An 18,688-nucleotide genomic window follows, 5' to 3' on the forward strand; every position below is an offset into this window, starting at 1 on the left:
TATTGCATGGCTTTTCGTGTTTCACAATTTTTCAGTAGTACAGTAGTACAGTAGTACAGTAGTACAGTAGTACACTAACACGCGCCTGAACTGAAAGCCTTTTTCAAACTATGCAGGACTAAATCTATATTGCACAATTATCTTCACAAACGCCTCTAATCAGAATTTGTACACCTCCATATTTTTGCAAATATTTTTGCATACTGGATTAAGCTCAGACTAGAGCTTTTAAAAAATGTAATATTTTGCATATGTTGTTTAATGACACTTTTTCACATTTGTTACGAAATAACTGGTTTGTGCAATAAAAGCTTCGATTCCTGCAAAATTCAGTATTTTCTTGGTTATTGAAGTAAAAAGAGTCCAAGTCCTAGGCAGAGGGAATAGGGTCAACGAATTGTGTCTCAGTGATAGTAATATATAGTGATAGTCACGGGCAGTCGTAGTCAAAGAGAATAGAATATATATTAGAATGGAATTTAGCAAACCCTTGGTATGAATTTTGTCAGTCCCTTTAAGCCTGAAAGGGAGTTTAGAGTGTACAAATCATGTAAATGTTCACAAATTATATGCAGTAGAGTACATTAATATAGTATGTTCCATAGACTATCCATTTCAATTTCGATTTTTTTAAAGCTGTTAAATAAACTTTATAAAATGAATTAGATGAATAAAAAACAACATAGTTGATTTAAAGTTATATCGGAAAATCATCGTTTGTAAAGTGAAAGGCATATAGTCTATGTGAAATGATCATTGGTCAATTATGAAACCAGCCTATTTCATAATTTGGTTTTCTTTTAATATTAATTTTTAGATTTTCTTTAAAATGATATTCCAGGGCCCAAAGGTTATATGGCGCAAATATGTGAAGTACATCTGCAGTATGGAAACAGTACAACAAAATGGCCGTTTTACACTTTTTCTAGTAAATTCCACTCTAATATATAGTCTATTCTCTTTGGCCGTAGTACATTTGAATTTCCGAACCGGGTCAACCTTTCCGGTCCCAGTTTGTACTGTATCGCCTGGACGTTGGGTAAATAAAGCAGACACTCAATAGGACAACAAGGTTGACACGGTAAGACTTTAGGTTGAATTTACTTTTACTAAAGGGTCAGAGGTGCGTGTATTGCTGTTAATTGTTTCAGAAAAATAATGAATTTTGAGATTTCAATATCTTTATCCTTAAAAAACGAAATAACGACCCAACAACGGATGTTACAACACGTTCATTTTTGCATCGTTTTTGAATAGTTTTTGGTCGTTTTTTGCACATATCTTCTTTCATCGTTAAAATTTTACTTAAGATAAGGAAGGAAAATGTTTAAAATAAACAATTGTCTTTTCTTACACTTTGTCCAATCTTAATCCTGAAGGAAATTAAAGGCAAAAAAACGTCCAAAAAATAAACCAACTTAATGCACATTACAAGTTAAAGATAAAGCGTTAGAAAAACGAATGAATAAATGCAAATCAGGTTATTTTAAATGTTAGTCATGAATGAATGTATTATGAATTTTTGAAGCTTATGAAAACTGTGATAACTAAAATCTGTTGATTGTTATTTCCTCTCTATATACAGGGTTACCCTCAAAGGAACAGGCTTTCAAGGTTCAATTATGTCTTCTATCCTGAATATTGTCTTTAAATGTTTTATTTGATGGGTTGGAAAAGAAAGAAACAAGTTTACAGTTGCAGAGAATCATAAATGTAAGGAAACCTACAGTATAAATTTCGTATAATCTTCTTTAAAGTCTCATCCTTTGTGGGTAACCCTGTATATATCTACATATTTTGCTACAGTGTGCCCTCTGCAGTTCTGTGGGTAACCCTGTATATATCTACATATTTTGCTACAGTGTGCCCTCTGCAGTTCTGTGGGTAACCCTGTATATATCTACATATATTGCTACAGTGTGCCCTCTGCAGTTCTGTGGGTAACCCTGTATATATCTACATATTTTGCTACAGTGTGCCCTCTGCAGTTCTGTGGGTAACCCTGTATATATCTACATATTTTGCTACAGTGTGCCCTCTGCAGTTCTGTGGGTAACCCTGTATATATCTACATATTTTGCTACAGTGTGCCCTCTGCAGTTCTGTGGGCTCTAGATAAGGTCAAACCTTAGACATGGAATTGTCCTCCAATTTTATTAGTTTTCCTTCGAACTCTGCACTGCGAACACATTTATATATCTTCAGTTAAAGTTAAAATTAGTAATACGCAAACAGATTATCAGTTTTATGTTTGAAACAATCTGTCTAAGTTTAGAAACAACTTAGCGTTATACGCAAATTCTCGATTGTCAAGTTTTTCGCTAGCAACATTTTTAATTGTAAATATGATATTTTCTATTGATAAAAACAACAAGTTTTCTATTGTTGGAATAGGTTTTTTTAATTTTTCGTTTTACAAACAAGCCTTCCCCGGAATTGACATTTTTTTTGAGATTTCGAACAGTTCGTCAAATGTAATCCTTCAATAAACTGTTAAACGGTGCTATCAAAGAAACCCTAATTTGTCTACAGCAAGAATTCTTCCTCCAAGTTCTGTAAAATAATCTACTGAGAGAAAACAGTAAAACCTTAAAACTTTCTTAAACAATGTTCGATATCAGTTTCCAACATTTTCATTGGATAAAATATATATTTGAAGTACAGAACAGATTATTAAAGTATTCAATGTTTTGCTGCGGCAATTGGATTTAAAAAAAGAATTAGAAATTTGAAAGAAGTTGTTTGAAAAATCCATCATAACTCCTCTAATGAAAGAGCTTATGCGTTTGTGTTAAAGTCAATTCCGTTTCTCTCCCCATACTTGTGACTTGTGAGCTACGAGGTTACAAAGTGACACAAGTAATAACATATTAACCCTGTCCTTTTTTCTATTTCAATGTGATCTAATTCTATTTTCTATATATCTAGATTGTAGATACATAAAAAGATAAAAAATGAATAGAATTTAGAGAAGCATTTTAAACGTTTTAAGAATTTGTAACACAGGAAAAATGTCGAAACCCAACCTGGAAAATTCGTATATACAGGTAAAACAAATAATTTCAAAACAAACTCAAGTCTGTTTTATTAGCAAATACACACCAGGTCACTAAAAATTTAGTATAATTTTAGGGTTTTATCTTGCTCATTTTGTTGGGAAAACCCCTAACATTTAGATCGGAATATAGAACGACCAAAGCATTTTGAAATCAGAACTTTAATGTTCTAAACTATAAACAGCATGGTTGGGACAATTAGCAAAATTTTATATCCCAAAATTACTTTCGTAATGCTTACGGAACGTTCGATGATACAAACATACATCATGGGTTCTTCAATGTGAGTAGAAATAACATTTTTGAGACAAGTAACAGTTCAATATTTTTTTACAATTAAAGGGACCGTTCACTTATTTTTGTAATCTCATGGTAAGCTAATTAGCCTATTAGCTATTCATTGGGATCAGCCTTACTTTTTAAAGATATCTATGACCGGAGAAAAAGCCGATTTATTGCTTAGAATTCCAGCGTAAAGGTATGATACCTTTGCGCAAAGATATCATACCTTTCATAGACACTGACACCCTGTAAGCCATTATGAAAATATAAAAACTTTTGATTTTAGAATTAACAAGAAATTAACGATTTCCGTGTTCAAACATGATTTAACAAATTAACACCTTCATACAAAGACGATTTTCTCTCTTAGACTAACCGGTTCCTAGATTCCAATTATAATAACATAAACAATTCTAAAATAATTTTGTAAAAAATAATTATATCTACAATTAACTATTTTTAGATACTAATATCAATATTTGAAAATTTTGAAATATATCCATGACTATTACAAAACGCATCAAATAGTGTAAATGCAAAGGTACCATACCTTTGCGCTAGAATTCTGAATGATACATCGGCTTTTTCTCAGACCACAGTTGTCTTTGAAAAGTAAGACTAATACAAATGAATAGCTAATAGAGGCTATTTAGATTAGTCTCAAATTACCCAAACAAGTGAACAGTCCCTTTAAATAATCAGGAAATTGCTTCTTTTTGTGTTATTGACTTTTTCTCTAATAATGTATTGATCAAACTAAGGTCTTTTATCCGATAGTTTAAAGGAGTTTTTTTGGGGAGGATTTTTCTTGCCTGGTTCATTGGATCCATAATTTACCAGATTCTTAATTGAAAATAGAACTGGGATGTATAAGTAAAGCAGTAACCCGTCCTCAGGCTGACGATGAAGAAATATTCTATGGCCAACTACGAAAGTAGAAACATATTTATTTAAAATTGGAAACATTTAAATTTTGGAGTCAAATTCTGATTTTCTAATCTCTCAATTTTTGATTATAATCACTTTCAAACTATATGGTTATTTTATCTGGCAGATTTTATCTATGCAAGTATTTTGAACATGTTAGAATTTGATAAAATAATAATAGATTTGGCGTTTTTTAGTGCTAAAGAATTCTGTGTCCACAGTTAAAATAACCATATAATTTTGGTTTAAAAGAATAACAATATTTATTAAAATCAATCTAAAAAATGCTTAATTTCTGTAGAATCTTGGTTTCCAATAAAAGCATCTTATCAAAGAGAAAAATACATTTTCTTTTAAGATGAATTGAAATTCTGTTATTGTATTTATTAAATTTAAGATTTTTGGACAATAAACCAGAATCCTTTTCAATGTTTTAATGATTCAGAGAACAGCACTGAATACTGAACAGGATGAACAAAATATAGAGAACAGTAGACTTCTAGCGGGAAACAGCAGTAGTAATTCAGATGAAAACAGGAATCTATGTCAAACTTTTTAATATTTTACATTTTTCTTGATTGACCTTCGCCTTTCCCTCAAGACCCTATAAAAGCTTTTTTTTGCCATTTTTTTGCCATTTTTGTTTTGGTACGCCTCTTCTCTCTAGTAGATACATCCAGGGGTCAATATAATTCCATCTTTGGTCTTAATTAGCTTGAAATGAAAAATGCATTTTGGAAACAAAAATGCACTTTTTGCGTCAATGTAAACTATGATTAAAGTTGTATAGCTAGTTACACACTTATTTTCGGTGATAACTAAATTATTAAACTTTACACTTCGTCAAAACTCTGTTCTGTTTTTAATATAAAATCGGTTATAATTAATTTATTATTATTGAATGAATTATTATAAATTTAGTGAAGTTCCATGCTGAATGAAGAAAGTCCCGGAAGTGTTATACATTATTTGAAACTTATGTAATCATAGAAATTACGCAAAAAATGTTTTTTTGCATAAATTGTTTTTTTTCTTCTCTTAAATCATAATTGCACGTACACGATTTAGCTTATCATTCATTTAAGGTTTTCTGTTTTCTTCAGCTGCAACTCTTAAAGGGGCTGTAGTCTGTACACGTACAGTCACGTGACCCTTCATTTAAAGATGGTCAGGAAAACGGTTTAAAGGATGCCGTTTTGAATCGAATTATTAGAATGGCGGGTCGCTTATAAATTACAAGGACAGTCCCTTCAAATGATGAATCTTAAAACTTGAGATGCTTTCTAAACTTTTATTCTGTCAAAGTTAGTTTACGACTGGATTACATAGGAAGCTGTCTCCAAAAGGAATGTCGTTAAAAACACCGGAAAATGAAATCCCCAGAAAAATCAGGGTTTATCAAGGTAGGAGTTTAAAATATAAAATCTATCGTCTATACAGATGGAGAACGGGGAAGGGGGGGGGGTGTAAGTTTACGCCCTCAAAATAAGCTCTTAGAATCTGCAGACAAATGTATCGGGGCAATAATAACACGAGATTGAGATTTTCATCCGAGGGCAGATTTTACTTTATAAGTAGACACACAATAACATCGCTTAGTAGACACAAAATAACATCGCTTAGTACTAGTAGACACAAAATAACATCGCTTAGTAGACACAAAATAACATCGCTTAGTAGACACAAAATAACATTACTTAGTAGACACAAAACAACATCGCTTAGTAGTAGTATACACAAAATAACATCACTTAGTACTAGTAGACACAAAATAACATTGCTTAGTAGTAGACACAAAATAACATTGCTTAGTAGACACAAAACAACATCGCTTAGTAGACAAAAAATAACATCGCTTGGAAGACACAAAACAACATCACTCAGTAGACACAAAATAACATCGCTTTCGGACGCAACAGAAAACTTTCTTTCATGCACAGCAGTGCAGAGATCGCAAATTACTTTTTACTTTCAAACGTCCACAAAATAAACAAAAAATATCTAAAAAACAATGAAACAATATTTTAACATGAGACAATTATAATATAATGTTGATTAATCTTGTAAAAGTAAAGCACAGTATAGTACAGTACAATGAAGTACAGTACAGTACAGTACAGTACTGTACAGTACAGTACAGTATTGTACAGTACAGTACACTACTGAACAATAAAGAATACAGTATCGATGTTTTAAGGAGTCTTCCTATCTTTCTACTTATTGTTTAGAAGTATTTCTAATTGTCCTGTCTGAAGTACTTACTGCTTAGAAGTATTCCAAATTGTCCTGTTTGAAGAACTTACTGTTTAGAAGTCTGGAGTAATAATTGTTTAGGATTATTCCTATATATCCTATCTGGAGTACTTATTGTTTAGAATTATTCCTATCTATCCTGTCTGTAGTACTTATTGTTAAGAAGTATTTCTATCTATCCTGTCTGAAGTACTTATTGTTTAGGATTATTCCTATCCATCCTATCTGAAGAGCTTATTGCTGAGAAGTATTCCTAATTGTCCTGTCTGGAGTACTTTTTGTTTAAGAGTATTCCTATCTATCCTATCAGGAGTACGTATTGTATAGAAGTATTCCTATCTATCCTGTCTGGAGTACTTATTATTTAAGAGTATTGCTTATCTAAACTATCTGGAGTACTTATTGTTTAGAAGTATTCCTATCTATCCTGTCTGGAGTACTTATTATTTAGGAGTATTTCTATCTATCCTGTCTGGAGTACTTTTTACAGCAAATAATTTCATCATCAAGCATTTCAACGTAGTACCAGGCGATGCAGTTCTAGGTAAGTAGAAAAAGAAATATTTCTATTTTACTAACAGATAGATTTATTTTCTTTAGAGGCGTATACAGGAGGGGCCATTCGGGCTAAGGCCCTAATTCTTGAAGAGTGAAAACTATGATATTTAGATGGGAGTTCAAACCCCACCCCTGGAATTTCATAGTAATTTCTCCCTTAGACGAATTCCTGTATACGCCATGATTTTCTCATACCCGTCCATTGTTTGTACTGTTCACTTTATATGATTCTTTAATGTTGATTTAATGCTGATTGGTAATTAAATAAACTGTCAGTTTTAAACATTTGAAAACAAAAAACGAAAGGACTCAATGTCAACAAAACGATCGGTAACCGGCAAAAAAGTTCTTTGAAAAAAAGTTTTCGGAAATAAAGTCCTAAATTTTGGCACTGAAAAAGTCCTGTGGAAAAAAGTCCTAAAAAAGTCTCTGGAAATAAAGGCACACTATTTTGAGACTTAATTTTCTAGGACTTTTTTTCTGGTACTAATTTTTATTTCCAGGTTTTTTTCCAAGAAACTTTTTTCCTGTGAGGTTCTTACATAGATCCTAAAGGATCAGTGCGTTTTTTAGAAACATGAAAATGTCCTGCACCCTAATTGCAAAAGGAATGTTTGGATAACAGTATGGGTTACTTATAAATTTAAGTTCAGAACGTAATGTAATTGTGTTTACGGGAATATTTAGTGACACCCTTGAACCGATTTTAAAGATAAACATCTCATATCAGTCACGAACTTACAATATGTTAACAATAGGATTATTTTTTTATTCTTATTTCATTTTCATTTACATGAGTTAGTGATTTCAAGTATTCATATTATTAACTACTAGCTTGTGAACCCAGCCCTGCCCAGGTTACTAAAAGTTCCTCCCGTCGTTTTCCCGCACTAAATTTTCGTGATAAAAGTCGACCGACTCAACTAAGAATCTCAAAATTAAGCTAAGTACATTCCCGTGGGTCTCTCGAGTTCCCCAATCAAAATTTAATCGGTCCGATTGTTCCTGAGTTATGATTGGACAAACAAACAGACAGACAGACAAACAGAGATTACAAATTTATACATATAGATTTTCACTTCACATCAACAAAATAATAACTACAGGGTGTCCCAATAAACATGGGAATTCAGTGACGAATTCGATATCGTCTTTTTAAATAATTCTCTGCTATGTTTACAATTTGTTTGTTTATGTATTGACTGCATACGGTTGTACTTAGTAAAACGTTTAAAATTACAGTATACCAACAGAGTAAACTTGTCCGTCTTCACTGTTTATCTTGCAAAGACATTGTAGACACATCTTTACAACCATTCACCGTTTTCATAAAATATACTCTAGCAGACATAATACTATTATGTTTTTGAAATTGGGTATTACAATGCTAATTCATAACAAAGACGATATTGAATTCGTCACTGGACACCCTGTATTACTATTTCTAATTAAGTGCGAGGGTTGGTTCAGGTTCTCCTGCTTTTGGGTTTCTCGGTATCTAAAAACTATCAGATACTACCAACAGAGTCCAGGTTAGGAATTGATCAATTTTATAGATTTAAATATTATTGTTTTGTTAAAAAGATATTAAATATTGCACAAATTAATTGAAGAAGTATGATCTTCACACTGGAGTTCAGTAAACCTTCGTCGGAGTTATCGATCGTTTTCTAACTTTAGTTATTTCTCCTGAATTGATTTTCTCTTCAATCAAAAGTGGGTTGTGCAATGTGCATATATATTCCTGATACAGCAGGAGATAACAAAAAATTGTCTAAACTCAACAGTTCAACACTTTTCTGAATAAAAATCGATGATATCTTTTACGCTTTTACATAAGATTTTGTACCGTTGCAAATCAGACATATTCCATGTATGAAGGGTCACTTAAAACTACGTTTGCAGTACACTTTATTTAGATTTTTTGTGATATTTTTATTTGCTTTGTTATTCTATCAATATCTATACCAACATTACTTTAAGATGTATTTCCAGGATATTTTGTTTTGTAATTCTTCAATCAGTTCTGGGAGGATTATCCTTCATTTCAGCTTTAATATGTGTATCATTAATGCCAGTGGCGGATGCTTTAGGTTAGTTCAGAAACTCAAGTTCTTATTCAAATCAAAGACGAATTCAAGATGATTCTTTTTTAAATGATCTATTTTTAGTTATAATGTTCTCTAGTCCTCTTGCAACAATGGCTGTAGCAGCAATATTTCTAGGTATTTTCAGCAAAAAATAACTTTCTAAAAATTTCAACAAAAGAAATTGAGTCTTTGCTACAAACTCTGATGTTCTAATCCCTTATGTCTTTGCAACCCATTAAACAATCTAAGGGTTACACTACCAGTTTGGGAAAGATATTGGGTATAGTAGGTTAGAGTTTGTGGCAAAGACACAATTTCTTTTATTTTCCTAATTTTCTGTTGTTGTTAGGAGAGAGGTTCAATATGTTACGAATTATGATGGGATTATCAATATTAGCCGGGGTTACGCTTGTTTGTAAACCTCCATTAGTCTTCCCTTCATTTCAGATTCAGGTACAGTACACGTACTTGTAGTTTGTACACGCTCTGGTTCGTCTTTAGGGTAAAAACCTGTAAATGATCTTTTAAAGATCTGATTTTATCACATGTTTCAGAATGATACGATTAATGGTTCCTCCGAAGAAATGTTTATCAACTCTACTGAAGATGTATTGAAAAGTACATTTTTAGGTATAACCAAACATGCACATTTTCAATTGATGTTTTTTATAATCAATCAGGAATTCTGAAACATTGAGCACCAAAAAAACTACAATTTTTAGACTCAAGTTATGACTTTAAATAGGTCATTGAACATGAGACACAACAATGTGTAAACAGTCCCATTTAACTTTGATAAGTTATTATTAAAAGTACTGATATAATGTCTTCTTCCTATTCCACAGTTTTCTGGTTCTCACTGTAGGAGGAATCTGCATACAAAAACTTCTAAATGAAATTGGTTCACGGGGGGGGGGGGTAATAATACATTCTTATTTGATTAAGTCACGTTGCGGCATGGCCTTAAAATTAATTCAAAATGCTTTTTAAAATGGTAAAAATCCTCCTTTAATGAAGTCTAGGATATTTTAAATTTAGTGGAGTTCATTATACAACCTACTGAAGCAGGGTTTCCAATAATATATTAGATTTAGATAATGGGACACCTGAGGTGGTTCATGATACAACCTACTGATCAGCAGGGTTTCCAATAATATATTAGATTTAGATAATGGGACACCTGAGGTGGTTAATGATACAACCTACTGAAGCTGGGTTTCCAATAATATATTTTAGATTGAGATAATGGGAGACCTGAGGTGTTTTATGACTCAACCCACTGAAGCAGGGTTTCCAATAATATATTAGATTTAGATAATAGGACACCTGAGGTGGTTTATGATACAATCTACTAAAGCAGGGTTTCCAATAATATATTTTAGATTTAGATGATGGGACACCTGAGGTGGTTCATGACACAACCTACTGGACTGGGGCAGGGTTTGCTATGGCAGCTGTATTAACTGGAACATTCCATAATATCACTGTACCGGCTTGTAAGGTAAAGTTTAATAACTATCTGTAACACTGTTATTTTGGTTTGCAGTGTAATAAAGTTTTTGGACAGAAATTTTCTCTTTATCGAGAAGGTTCAATCCTTTATAGATTTAATTTTGTCCCGAGCTTTAGCGAGGGACAAACTATAATCTAAAAAGGCGAGAACCTTCGAGATATAGGGAAAATTCAAGTTCAAAAACTTTATAACACCGCGAACCAAAATAATAATGTCATAGGTAATTTTATGAGACGGAAATATTCTAATTTTTTTGAGAAAATCCGGAAACTAATCAAAGCTTTATAGCACACGTGCTATAACGTAGAGCTAATTTAACTTTATAGCACGATGATTACTTTATAGCACCTTCATTATGAAATTCACTATGAAGTGATGAAGAATGATAAGGTACACAATAGTTTCACAGACTTGTAAAACGTACTTTAAAGCATCTATAATATTTATTAGTTAAGAACTTTAAAATATGTATTCATTTTGTAAAGAATGTTAGATATTATGAGTGCATTTTAAGGGAAATATAATTAGAACTGGAAACTTCAAATTGGGTATCATATCATTATAATTTATTTCGTAAATTCCAGCTCAATACATTGAAGGATATAAAAACTTAAATCTCCACAAACTTTAAGTTTTTGCCTCATTTAGCTCATCCCTTATTTATTACTTCAACATTCTGAGGTTACTACTTAAACGCGTAGTTTGTTAACTGTACTATATCTAACTTCTCTTCTGCCCCACTCTCTGCAAAACATGTTGCAAAAATGCATTCGCATTTTGAAAGCTGTAAAAAACAGAACTATGTTTTGCAAATAGTTACATCTGTTAAAACTCAAACAATTTGAAAGTATTGAGAAGAAAAAAGTTTAACTAAAAATTCCTTCATCCATTCAGAATTAAAGTTTATTAATATATTTTTTATAAGGTTTCAAGTGCACTTACTCTTCGAAGATACGTTGTTGTTCTTGATACAGTTTTATGAATACTTCTTTTTAACAGCTGAGAAAAGCAATAAGTTTCCTTTATACCTGGGGTTAACAATTTTACTTTAATGACGTCTCAAAGATTGAAGAAGTGTTCAGTTTAATACGTTTAAGTTACATAATCTTAAGATTAAATGCGTGAGCTCAAGCTTCAAGGTCACGATCTGTAGACACTTATTAGAGAAACCCAGACTTTTTGTCTTATTGCACAGCGTTATTTTAAAATACAAATGAAAAGTATTAAGTAAGGTACAGGTTTACCCACTAAAAGTGGGACCTTACTGCAGCAACCTGACACTCTAATTTAAATATGACAATCTAAAAGGGGAACATGGCTAGCTTTAGCGGCAGGATAACTTATAAATGTAAAAAAGTCTTCAGAAAATCTTTAAAGAGGTATCTTGAATCTCATTCCTTGTGGGTATAAACCATGTACTAGATTTATATTCAACCATAAATATCAGTGAGCGGCCAAAGTCAGCAAGGTGGTATTATATGAATTATAAGACAGAGAAAGATTATTATTTATTTTAGGGTTATGTTGGGTTAAGACACTTTCTAGGCCTTGCGCTGCGGCTAGTACAGGCTGGGAAACCGAGCGCCGCAGCTAGAACTAGCTCTCTCTCTGTCTATCTGTCGAAAAATCAGTATTTTCTTAAAGGAACTGTCAACATAATTTCAAGTTCCCATCCACTCAAACAAGGGAATATTCAATTTATAACAGTATCCTTTAAACATTTGACTGAACAGAGTTTACGTTTGCATACAGTGAACTACATAGTGTTCCATGGTGTTCCATAGTATTCCATAGTGTTCCATAGTGTTCCATAGTGTTCCATAGTGTTCCATAGTGTTCCATAGTGTTCCATATAGTGTTTCATAGTATTCCATAGTGTTCTATAGTGTTCCATAGTGTTCCATAGTGTTCCATAGTGTTCCATAGTGTTCCATAGTGTTCTATAGTGTTCCATAGTGTTCCATATAGTGTTTCATAGTATTCCATAGTGTTCTATAGTGTTCCATAGTGTTCCATAGTGTTCCATAGTGTTCCATAGTGTTCCATATAGTGTTCCATAGTGTTCCATAGTGTTCTATAGTGTTCCATAGTGTTCCACGAAACAGTTGGTGAATATTTTAAAATGTCTTCTTCCATAATTTGTTAAGTTGTTTAATAGAAAAGAGAACATAATAAATGATTTTATAAGGCAGTCATATTATAGTAAAAATGATTTCAAAGTAAAACATGCATCGGAGTAAGGGAATTTTTAACGGAATAAACTAAAAAAGTCTTCATCTATTACAGTACATGAAGACATTCAAAACTATTCCCCAACTGTCATGTTTCGTGGGACACTCTGTATGTGGATTATCTACATCATCTGTAGAATGTAGATATTATTTTCTTGAATGTAAAAACAGCTTGCAAACAAATTGTCTAACAATTCAACCGTTTATGTAGATAATTATATGAGGAGAAGTTTTTGTAGATAATTATATGAGGATAAGTTTCTGTAGATAATTATATGAGGATAAGTTTCTGTAGATAATTATACAAGGATAAGTTTCTGTAGATAATTATATAAGGGTAAGTTTCTGTAGATAATTATAAAAGGATAAGTTTCTGTAGATAATTATAAAAGGATAAGTTTCTGTAGATAATTATAAAAGGATAAGTTTTTGTAGATGATTATGTAATGATAAGTTTCTGTAGATAATTATATAAGGATAAGTCCGTCATCCTGGATCAGTCAAAGGTTAAAGGTGTAATGTTTTTAATTGGTCAGCGGTCATGCTCAATGTTTTAATGCAAGGAAAGTTATTTCAGAGGTGTGCGCATCTTTTGTACTGCAGTGTACTGCCTCTGGGCGGTAATGTAAACACAAGACGGATGTCGAAGCCTGACATGGGATCCATCTTTCACATAAAAAATCAATGAAATATTCTGGTCACTGGAAACTATTATGTCAATTATCAAAATATTTAAAAATTTTATGCTTTTAACCTCTTAGGATACTAAACGAACACTGATGCATCTATTCTTTTTTAAAAATTCCGCCCAGAAAGAACTGGTCTCAATATGAAACGCAGAGTATACGCAACTGCAATTAATTTTCCTTGCATTATAACCTTGGTCACGCTACTCTACATAGAAAGGGTCAACACTTGAACTCTTATTCATTTCTCTTATCCGACTACACTATGCGGAGCGGTTCTTTTGCAAATCATGAATTGTTGAACTTCTGAGTAATTGTTTTAGATCTGTTTGAGTCTAAGTTTGATTTCTGATTTTAACAATTGTGTTTATTTACGTATGCATGCATGCTTGTCAGCTCTCTGTTCAAATAATATCATGGAGTTTCTGCACAAAGTAAAAATTTCCCGCAGTTTACAAACTAATATTACAACACCTAAAAAGTACACACATAGTGCTATTTACGAAACCTCCAAAGTACAAATGTAGTACACACTAATTATACAATACAGCACTGGCAAATTTTACGAGTTACTGAACTAAAAATTACATTTTGAAATTCCTATAAGAAGTAATTGTTAAAGTTTATTATATTACTTACAAAGTAAATACCTACATTGTTCATATTACTGTACCCACAAAGTACATATTACATTACCCAAACAGCACGCATCACAGTACTTACAAATTACATATTACAGTAACCACTAACTACCACTAAAGCACCTATAAAGGAAGTAAGAATTTAAGTACCTCCAAAGTGCATGTTACAGTATCTCTAAAGTGCATATTACACTACCTCCAAATGGCATATTACAGTACCTCCAAAGTGCATATTACAGTACCTCCAAAGTGCATATTACACTACCTCCAAAATTACAGTATCTCTAAAGTGCATATTACAGTATCTCCAAAGTGCACATTACTACCTCCAAATGGCATATTACAGTACCTCCAAAGTGCATATTACAGTACCTCCAAAGTGCATATTACACTACCTCCAAATGGCATATTACAGTATCTCCAACGTGCAATTACAGTACCTCCAAAGTGCATATTACAGTATCTCTAAAGTGAATATTAAAGTACCTCCAAATTGCATATTACAGTATCTCTAAAGTGCATATTACAGTACCTCTAACGTGCATATTACAGTACCTCCAAAGTGCATATTACAGTACCTCCAAAGTGCATATTACAGTACCTTCAAAGTGCATATTACAGTACCTTAAAAGTGCATATTACAGTACCTCCAAAGTACATATTACAGTACCTCCAAAGTGAAAATTACAGTATCTCTAAAGTGAATATTACATTACCTCCAAAGTGAATATTAAAGCACCTCCAAATTGCATATTACAGTACCTCCAAAGGGCATAATATACAGTACCTCCAAAGTGCATATTACAGTATCTCTAAAGTGCATATTACAGTATCTCCAAAGTGCACATTACAGTACCTCTAAAAAGTGCATAATATTACAGTATCTCTAAAGTGCACATTACAGTACCTCCAAAGTGCATAATATACAGTACCTCCAAAGTGCATATTACAGTATCTCTAAAGTGCATATTACAGTACCTCCAAAGTGCATATTACAGTACCTCCAAAGTGTATATTACAATACCTCCAAAGTGCATATTACAGTACCTCCAAAGTGCATAATATACAGTACCTCCAAAGTGCATATTAAAGTACCTCCAAAGTGTATATTACAATACCTCCAAAGTGCATATTACAGTACCTCCAAAGTGCATATTACAGTACCTCAAAAGTTCATATTACAATACCGAAAACACAAATCAATTGCAAGACTTACAAAGTGCTAAACTATTGTATTGGTGTACATCTAAGGCGATTGCATAGACTTTGAACTGAAAATTGAAATATACTCCTTAGAATGTAGCGAGTACCGTTCTAGTTCTTTATGTTGGTGTTCTAGCAATATTAATATCTGCTATATCAGCCCAGTTCAATTCACAGTGTATGATTGCTACAGGTGATTTAATACTGTACATTGTAAACTTTACACTTATCACTTTAAACTTTACACTGCAGACTGTACACTTTTCACTTAAACTTTACAGTTTACACTTTACACTTTACACTTTACACTTTACACTTTACACTTTACTCTGCAGACTATACACTTTACACTTACTTTTTACATTTTACATTTACACTTTACACTTTATACTTTACACCTTACACTTTACACTGCAGGCTTTACACTTTACACTTTACCCTTTACACTTTACACTTAACACTTTACACTTTACACTTTACACTTAACATTTTACACTTTACACTTTACACTTTACACTTTACACTTTACACTTTACACTTTACACTTTACACTTTACACTTTACTCTGCAGAATTTACACTTTTTTATCTTTAATCTTTCGTCATAAGACATGAACAGATTTTTTTTTTTTTTTCGTTGCGATCGTTTTAGGCCCAAACAATACAAAGTATGCTTTTTTTGAAAGATTTGTTTATTCTTGACTCCGTTTTTAGGTTTCATTGCAGAGGTTCAACTTGAAATGTGGGGAGTACTTTTTGGATTGGCAATATCAGGTAGCAAACCTTTAGATTGGCAATATCAGGTAGCAAACCTTTAGATTGGCAATATCAGGTAGAAAACATTTAGATTGGCAATATCAGGTAGAAAACCTTTAGATTATATCAGGTAGAAAACATTTAGATTGGCAATATCAGGTAGAAAACCTTAAGATTGGCAATATCAGGTAGAAAACATTTAGATTGGCAATATCAGGTAGAAAACCTTAAGATTGGCAATATCAGGTAGCAAACCTTTAGATTGATTTGTCACTGCCAATACTATTGTAAAAAAGCTTAAGGGTAAAAGCTTGAATCTATAGTACATATAGTACAATATTAAACAGTGAACACACACTATTATTGGTTACCCATCAAATATGAGACTTCATAGACGACTGTAAGTAATTTCTTCAGTATTTTTTCTTAAATTCCTTCGCCCAGAATGTACTCATCTTTATAAACTTGATTACATTTAACATTACAAAGTCAACTTTCATATTTTCATTTTTAAATAGTTTTAGGTCATCATTAAAGTCTCGTCTTTGATGGGTAACCCTGCACAAATTAAATGTCTCTTGAAATTATCAACACTCACAGTTCATAAACCATCCCGCATATATTTCAGCATATGAAAGAAATCAGGATAAGTTTATTTCATTTCAGAACTGAATTACTTGTTCGAATTTTGAATCTCGTAACTCCTTTACCTACATCATGTTTAGTTATAAAGATTTCGAAATCAGATTAACCTATTTTATGTAAAATTAACCAATTTTATGTAAAATTAACCTATATTATGTAAAATTAACCAATTTTATGTAAAATTCACCAATTTTATGTAAAATTAACCAATTTTATGTAAAATTAACCACCAATTTTATGTAAAATTAACCAATTTTATGTAAAATTAACCTATTTTATGTAAAATTAACCAATTTTATGTAAAATGTTTAATTGAGAATATTTATGTTTAAGGGATGATTGCTTACCTAAGTTTGACCAGAGCTCTTCAACTTGTCTCACCTACTATAGTTTCTTCTTTGAGGTATTTAGCTATTAATACAGTGGTGAACAATATATAATGGAATATTTATCGTCTTCGTTCTTTCTTGTCGGAAAGTTCCCGTTATATATGGCTAAATATATACCCCAGACAATTGTATTGTCACCAATACTATACATATTATTATCATAATTTTCATCAATTACATAATCTTGAGTAGCAGATTTTTTTAAAAGGATAAAATCATTCTGCTTTATATTTGTCAACACTGTAATTGAATAGTACGTTTACCTTTATATAGATTCATAATGAACTTAAAAATACCACAAGGAAGAAATATGCTCATTGCTTAGGGCTCTAGAGATTATATTTGCTGATGTTGCTGAATCCTTAAAATACTCATTGTTCAGGGATAAAGAGATTGTATTTGCTGATGTTGCTAATTCCTTGATAATCTATGTTCAAGGCTCTAGAGATTGTATTTGCTGATGTTGTTGAATCCTTAATACTCTTTGTTCAGGGCTCTAGAGGTTGTATTTACTGATGTTGTTGAATCCTTAATACTCTTTGTTTAGGGCTCTAGAGATTGTATTTGCCTATGTTGCTGAATCCTTAATACTCTTTGTTTAGGGCTCTAGAGATTGTATTTACTGATGCTGTTGAATCCTTAATACTCTTTGTTTAGGGCTCTAGAGATTGTATTTACTGATGTTGTTGAATCCTTAATACTCTTTGTTCAGGGCTCTAGAGATTGTATTTGCCTATGTTGCTGAATCCTTGATACTCTTTGTTTTACCTTCTCTTTTATCCGCCCTAGGTGCTAGTCTTGTTGTTTTAGGTAAATTAATAAAATATTCATATTTACAAATCAGGGTGCTTTGTTCTCCTACTTATAGTAAAAATATTAGCATTTTGTAGCTGATCAATCCGTAAACCTTCTGTACATTTTGAGACCAATAAATTTATTCGGAATTTCAATAAAACTGAAGTTGTATTACATTACAGTAATCCAGAGGTTGCAAGTTCTCACGCAAAAATTGTGTAGAATTTTGCTTATTTCTTCTTTAAATCTAAAGTGAAAATGAACTACTTTATAGGGCCAAACCAAAAAAAAAAGTTTAAGATAAAATAAAAGACAAAGGCGTTTTGACACTTTAAAGTCGACCTAATCTTGAATATAAATGCAAATGTTCACAGTAGTAAAGATTTATGTATGACAATTTGCAATTTTAATTCTAAGTTCAAAATCTTGAATGTTCAATAATGAACTTTATTTCAGGTGTTGTTGGTATAGCCCTAGAAGGTCAGATACTTGAATACTGGAGAAAACTGAGACCAGATACCGCCAGTAAAGTATAAAATGTATTAATCAAATGTGATATAAATGCAATGAATATTTCTAATTTATATAAAAGGTGTCATTGAAAACAGTTTCAATAAATTCGGTATCCGGTGACATTTAAACACATTAAATCATAACTTTACTC

At 32.0% G+C, this 18,688-nt stretch overlaps 1 protein-coding gene across 6 annotated transcripts; it reads left to right on the forward strand.

Annotated features, from left to right (window-relative positions):
* Positions 1 to 2,756: 2,756 nt before the first annotated feature.
* On the forward strand, positions 2,757 to 18,657 carry LOC111711893 (solute carrier family 35 member G1). Of its 6 annotated transcripts, none has more exons than XM_023486349.1 (15): positions 2,757 to 3,047; positions 4,711 to 4,802; positions 5,595 to 5,668; positions 6,970 to 7,062; positions 8,530 to 8,608; positions 9,072 to 9,169; positions 9,248 to 9,301; positions 9,516 to 9,619; positions 9,721 to 9,796; positions 10,549 to 10,667; positions 15,534 to 15,633; positions 16,154 to 16,213; positions 17,174 to 17,243; positions 17,942 to 18,039; positions 18,481 to 18,657. In XM_023486349.1, the coding sequence occupies exons 1-15, from the start codon at positions 3,012 to 3,014 to the stop codon at positions 18,558 to 18,560; spliced, it is 1,233 nt and encodes a 410-aa protein (XP_023342117.1). In that variant the 5' UTR covers positions 2,757 to 3,011; the 3' UTR covers positions 18,561 to 18,657. The 6 variants fall into 6 exon arrangements, with proteins under 6 accessions (XP_023342117.1, XP_023342119.1, XP_023342122.1 ...); XM_023486351.1 differs by having other exon boundaries at positions 10,555 to 10,667; XM_023486355.1 differs by lacking the exon at positions 2,757 to 3,047 and adding an exon at positions 3,986 to 4,272.
* The last annotated feature ends 31 nt before the right edge of the window (positions 18,658 to 18,688 follow it).

The sequence above is a fragment of the Eurytemora carolleeae genome, unplaced genomic scaffold (assembly GCF_000591075.1).
Source record: "Eurytemora carolleeae unplaced genomic scaffold, Eaff_2.0 scaffold1216, whole genome shotgun sequence".
NCBI lineage: Eukaryota > Metazoa > Arthropoda > Copepoda > Calanoida > Temoridae > Eurytemora > Eurytemora carolleeae.

Bases quoted from the DNA above. Each gene is read 5' to 3' on its own strand.
- LOC111711893 (XM_023486349.1), top strand. From the start codon at position 3,012: ATGTCGAAACCCAACCTGGAAAATTCGTATATACAG. The intron at 15,634-16,153 runs GTGATTTAATAC...CTCCGTTTTTAG, and splicing joins ACAGTGTATGATTGCTACAG to GTTTCATTGCAGAGGTTCAA. The intron at 17,244-17,941 runs GTATTTAGCTAT...CTCTTTGTTCAG, and splicing joins ACTATAGTTTCTTCTTTGAG to GGCTCTAGAGATTGTATTTG.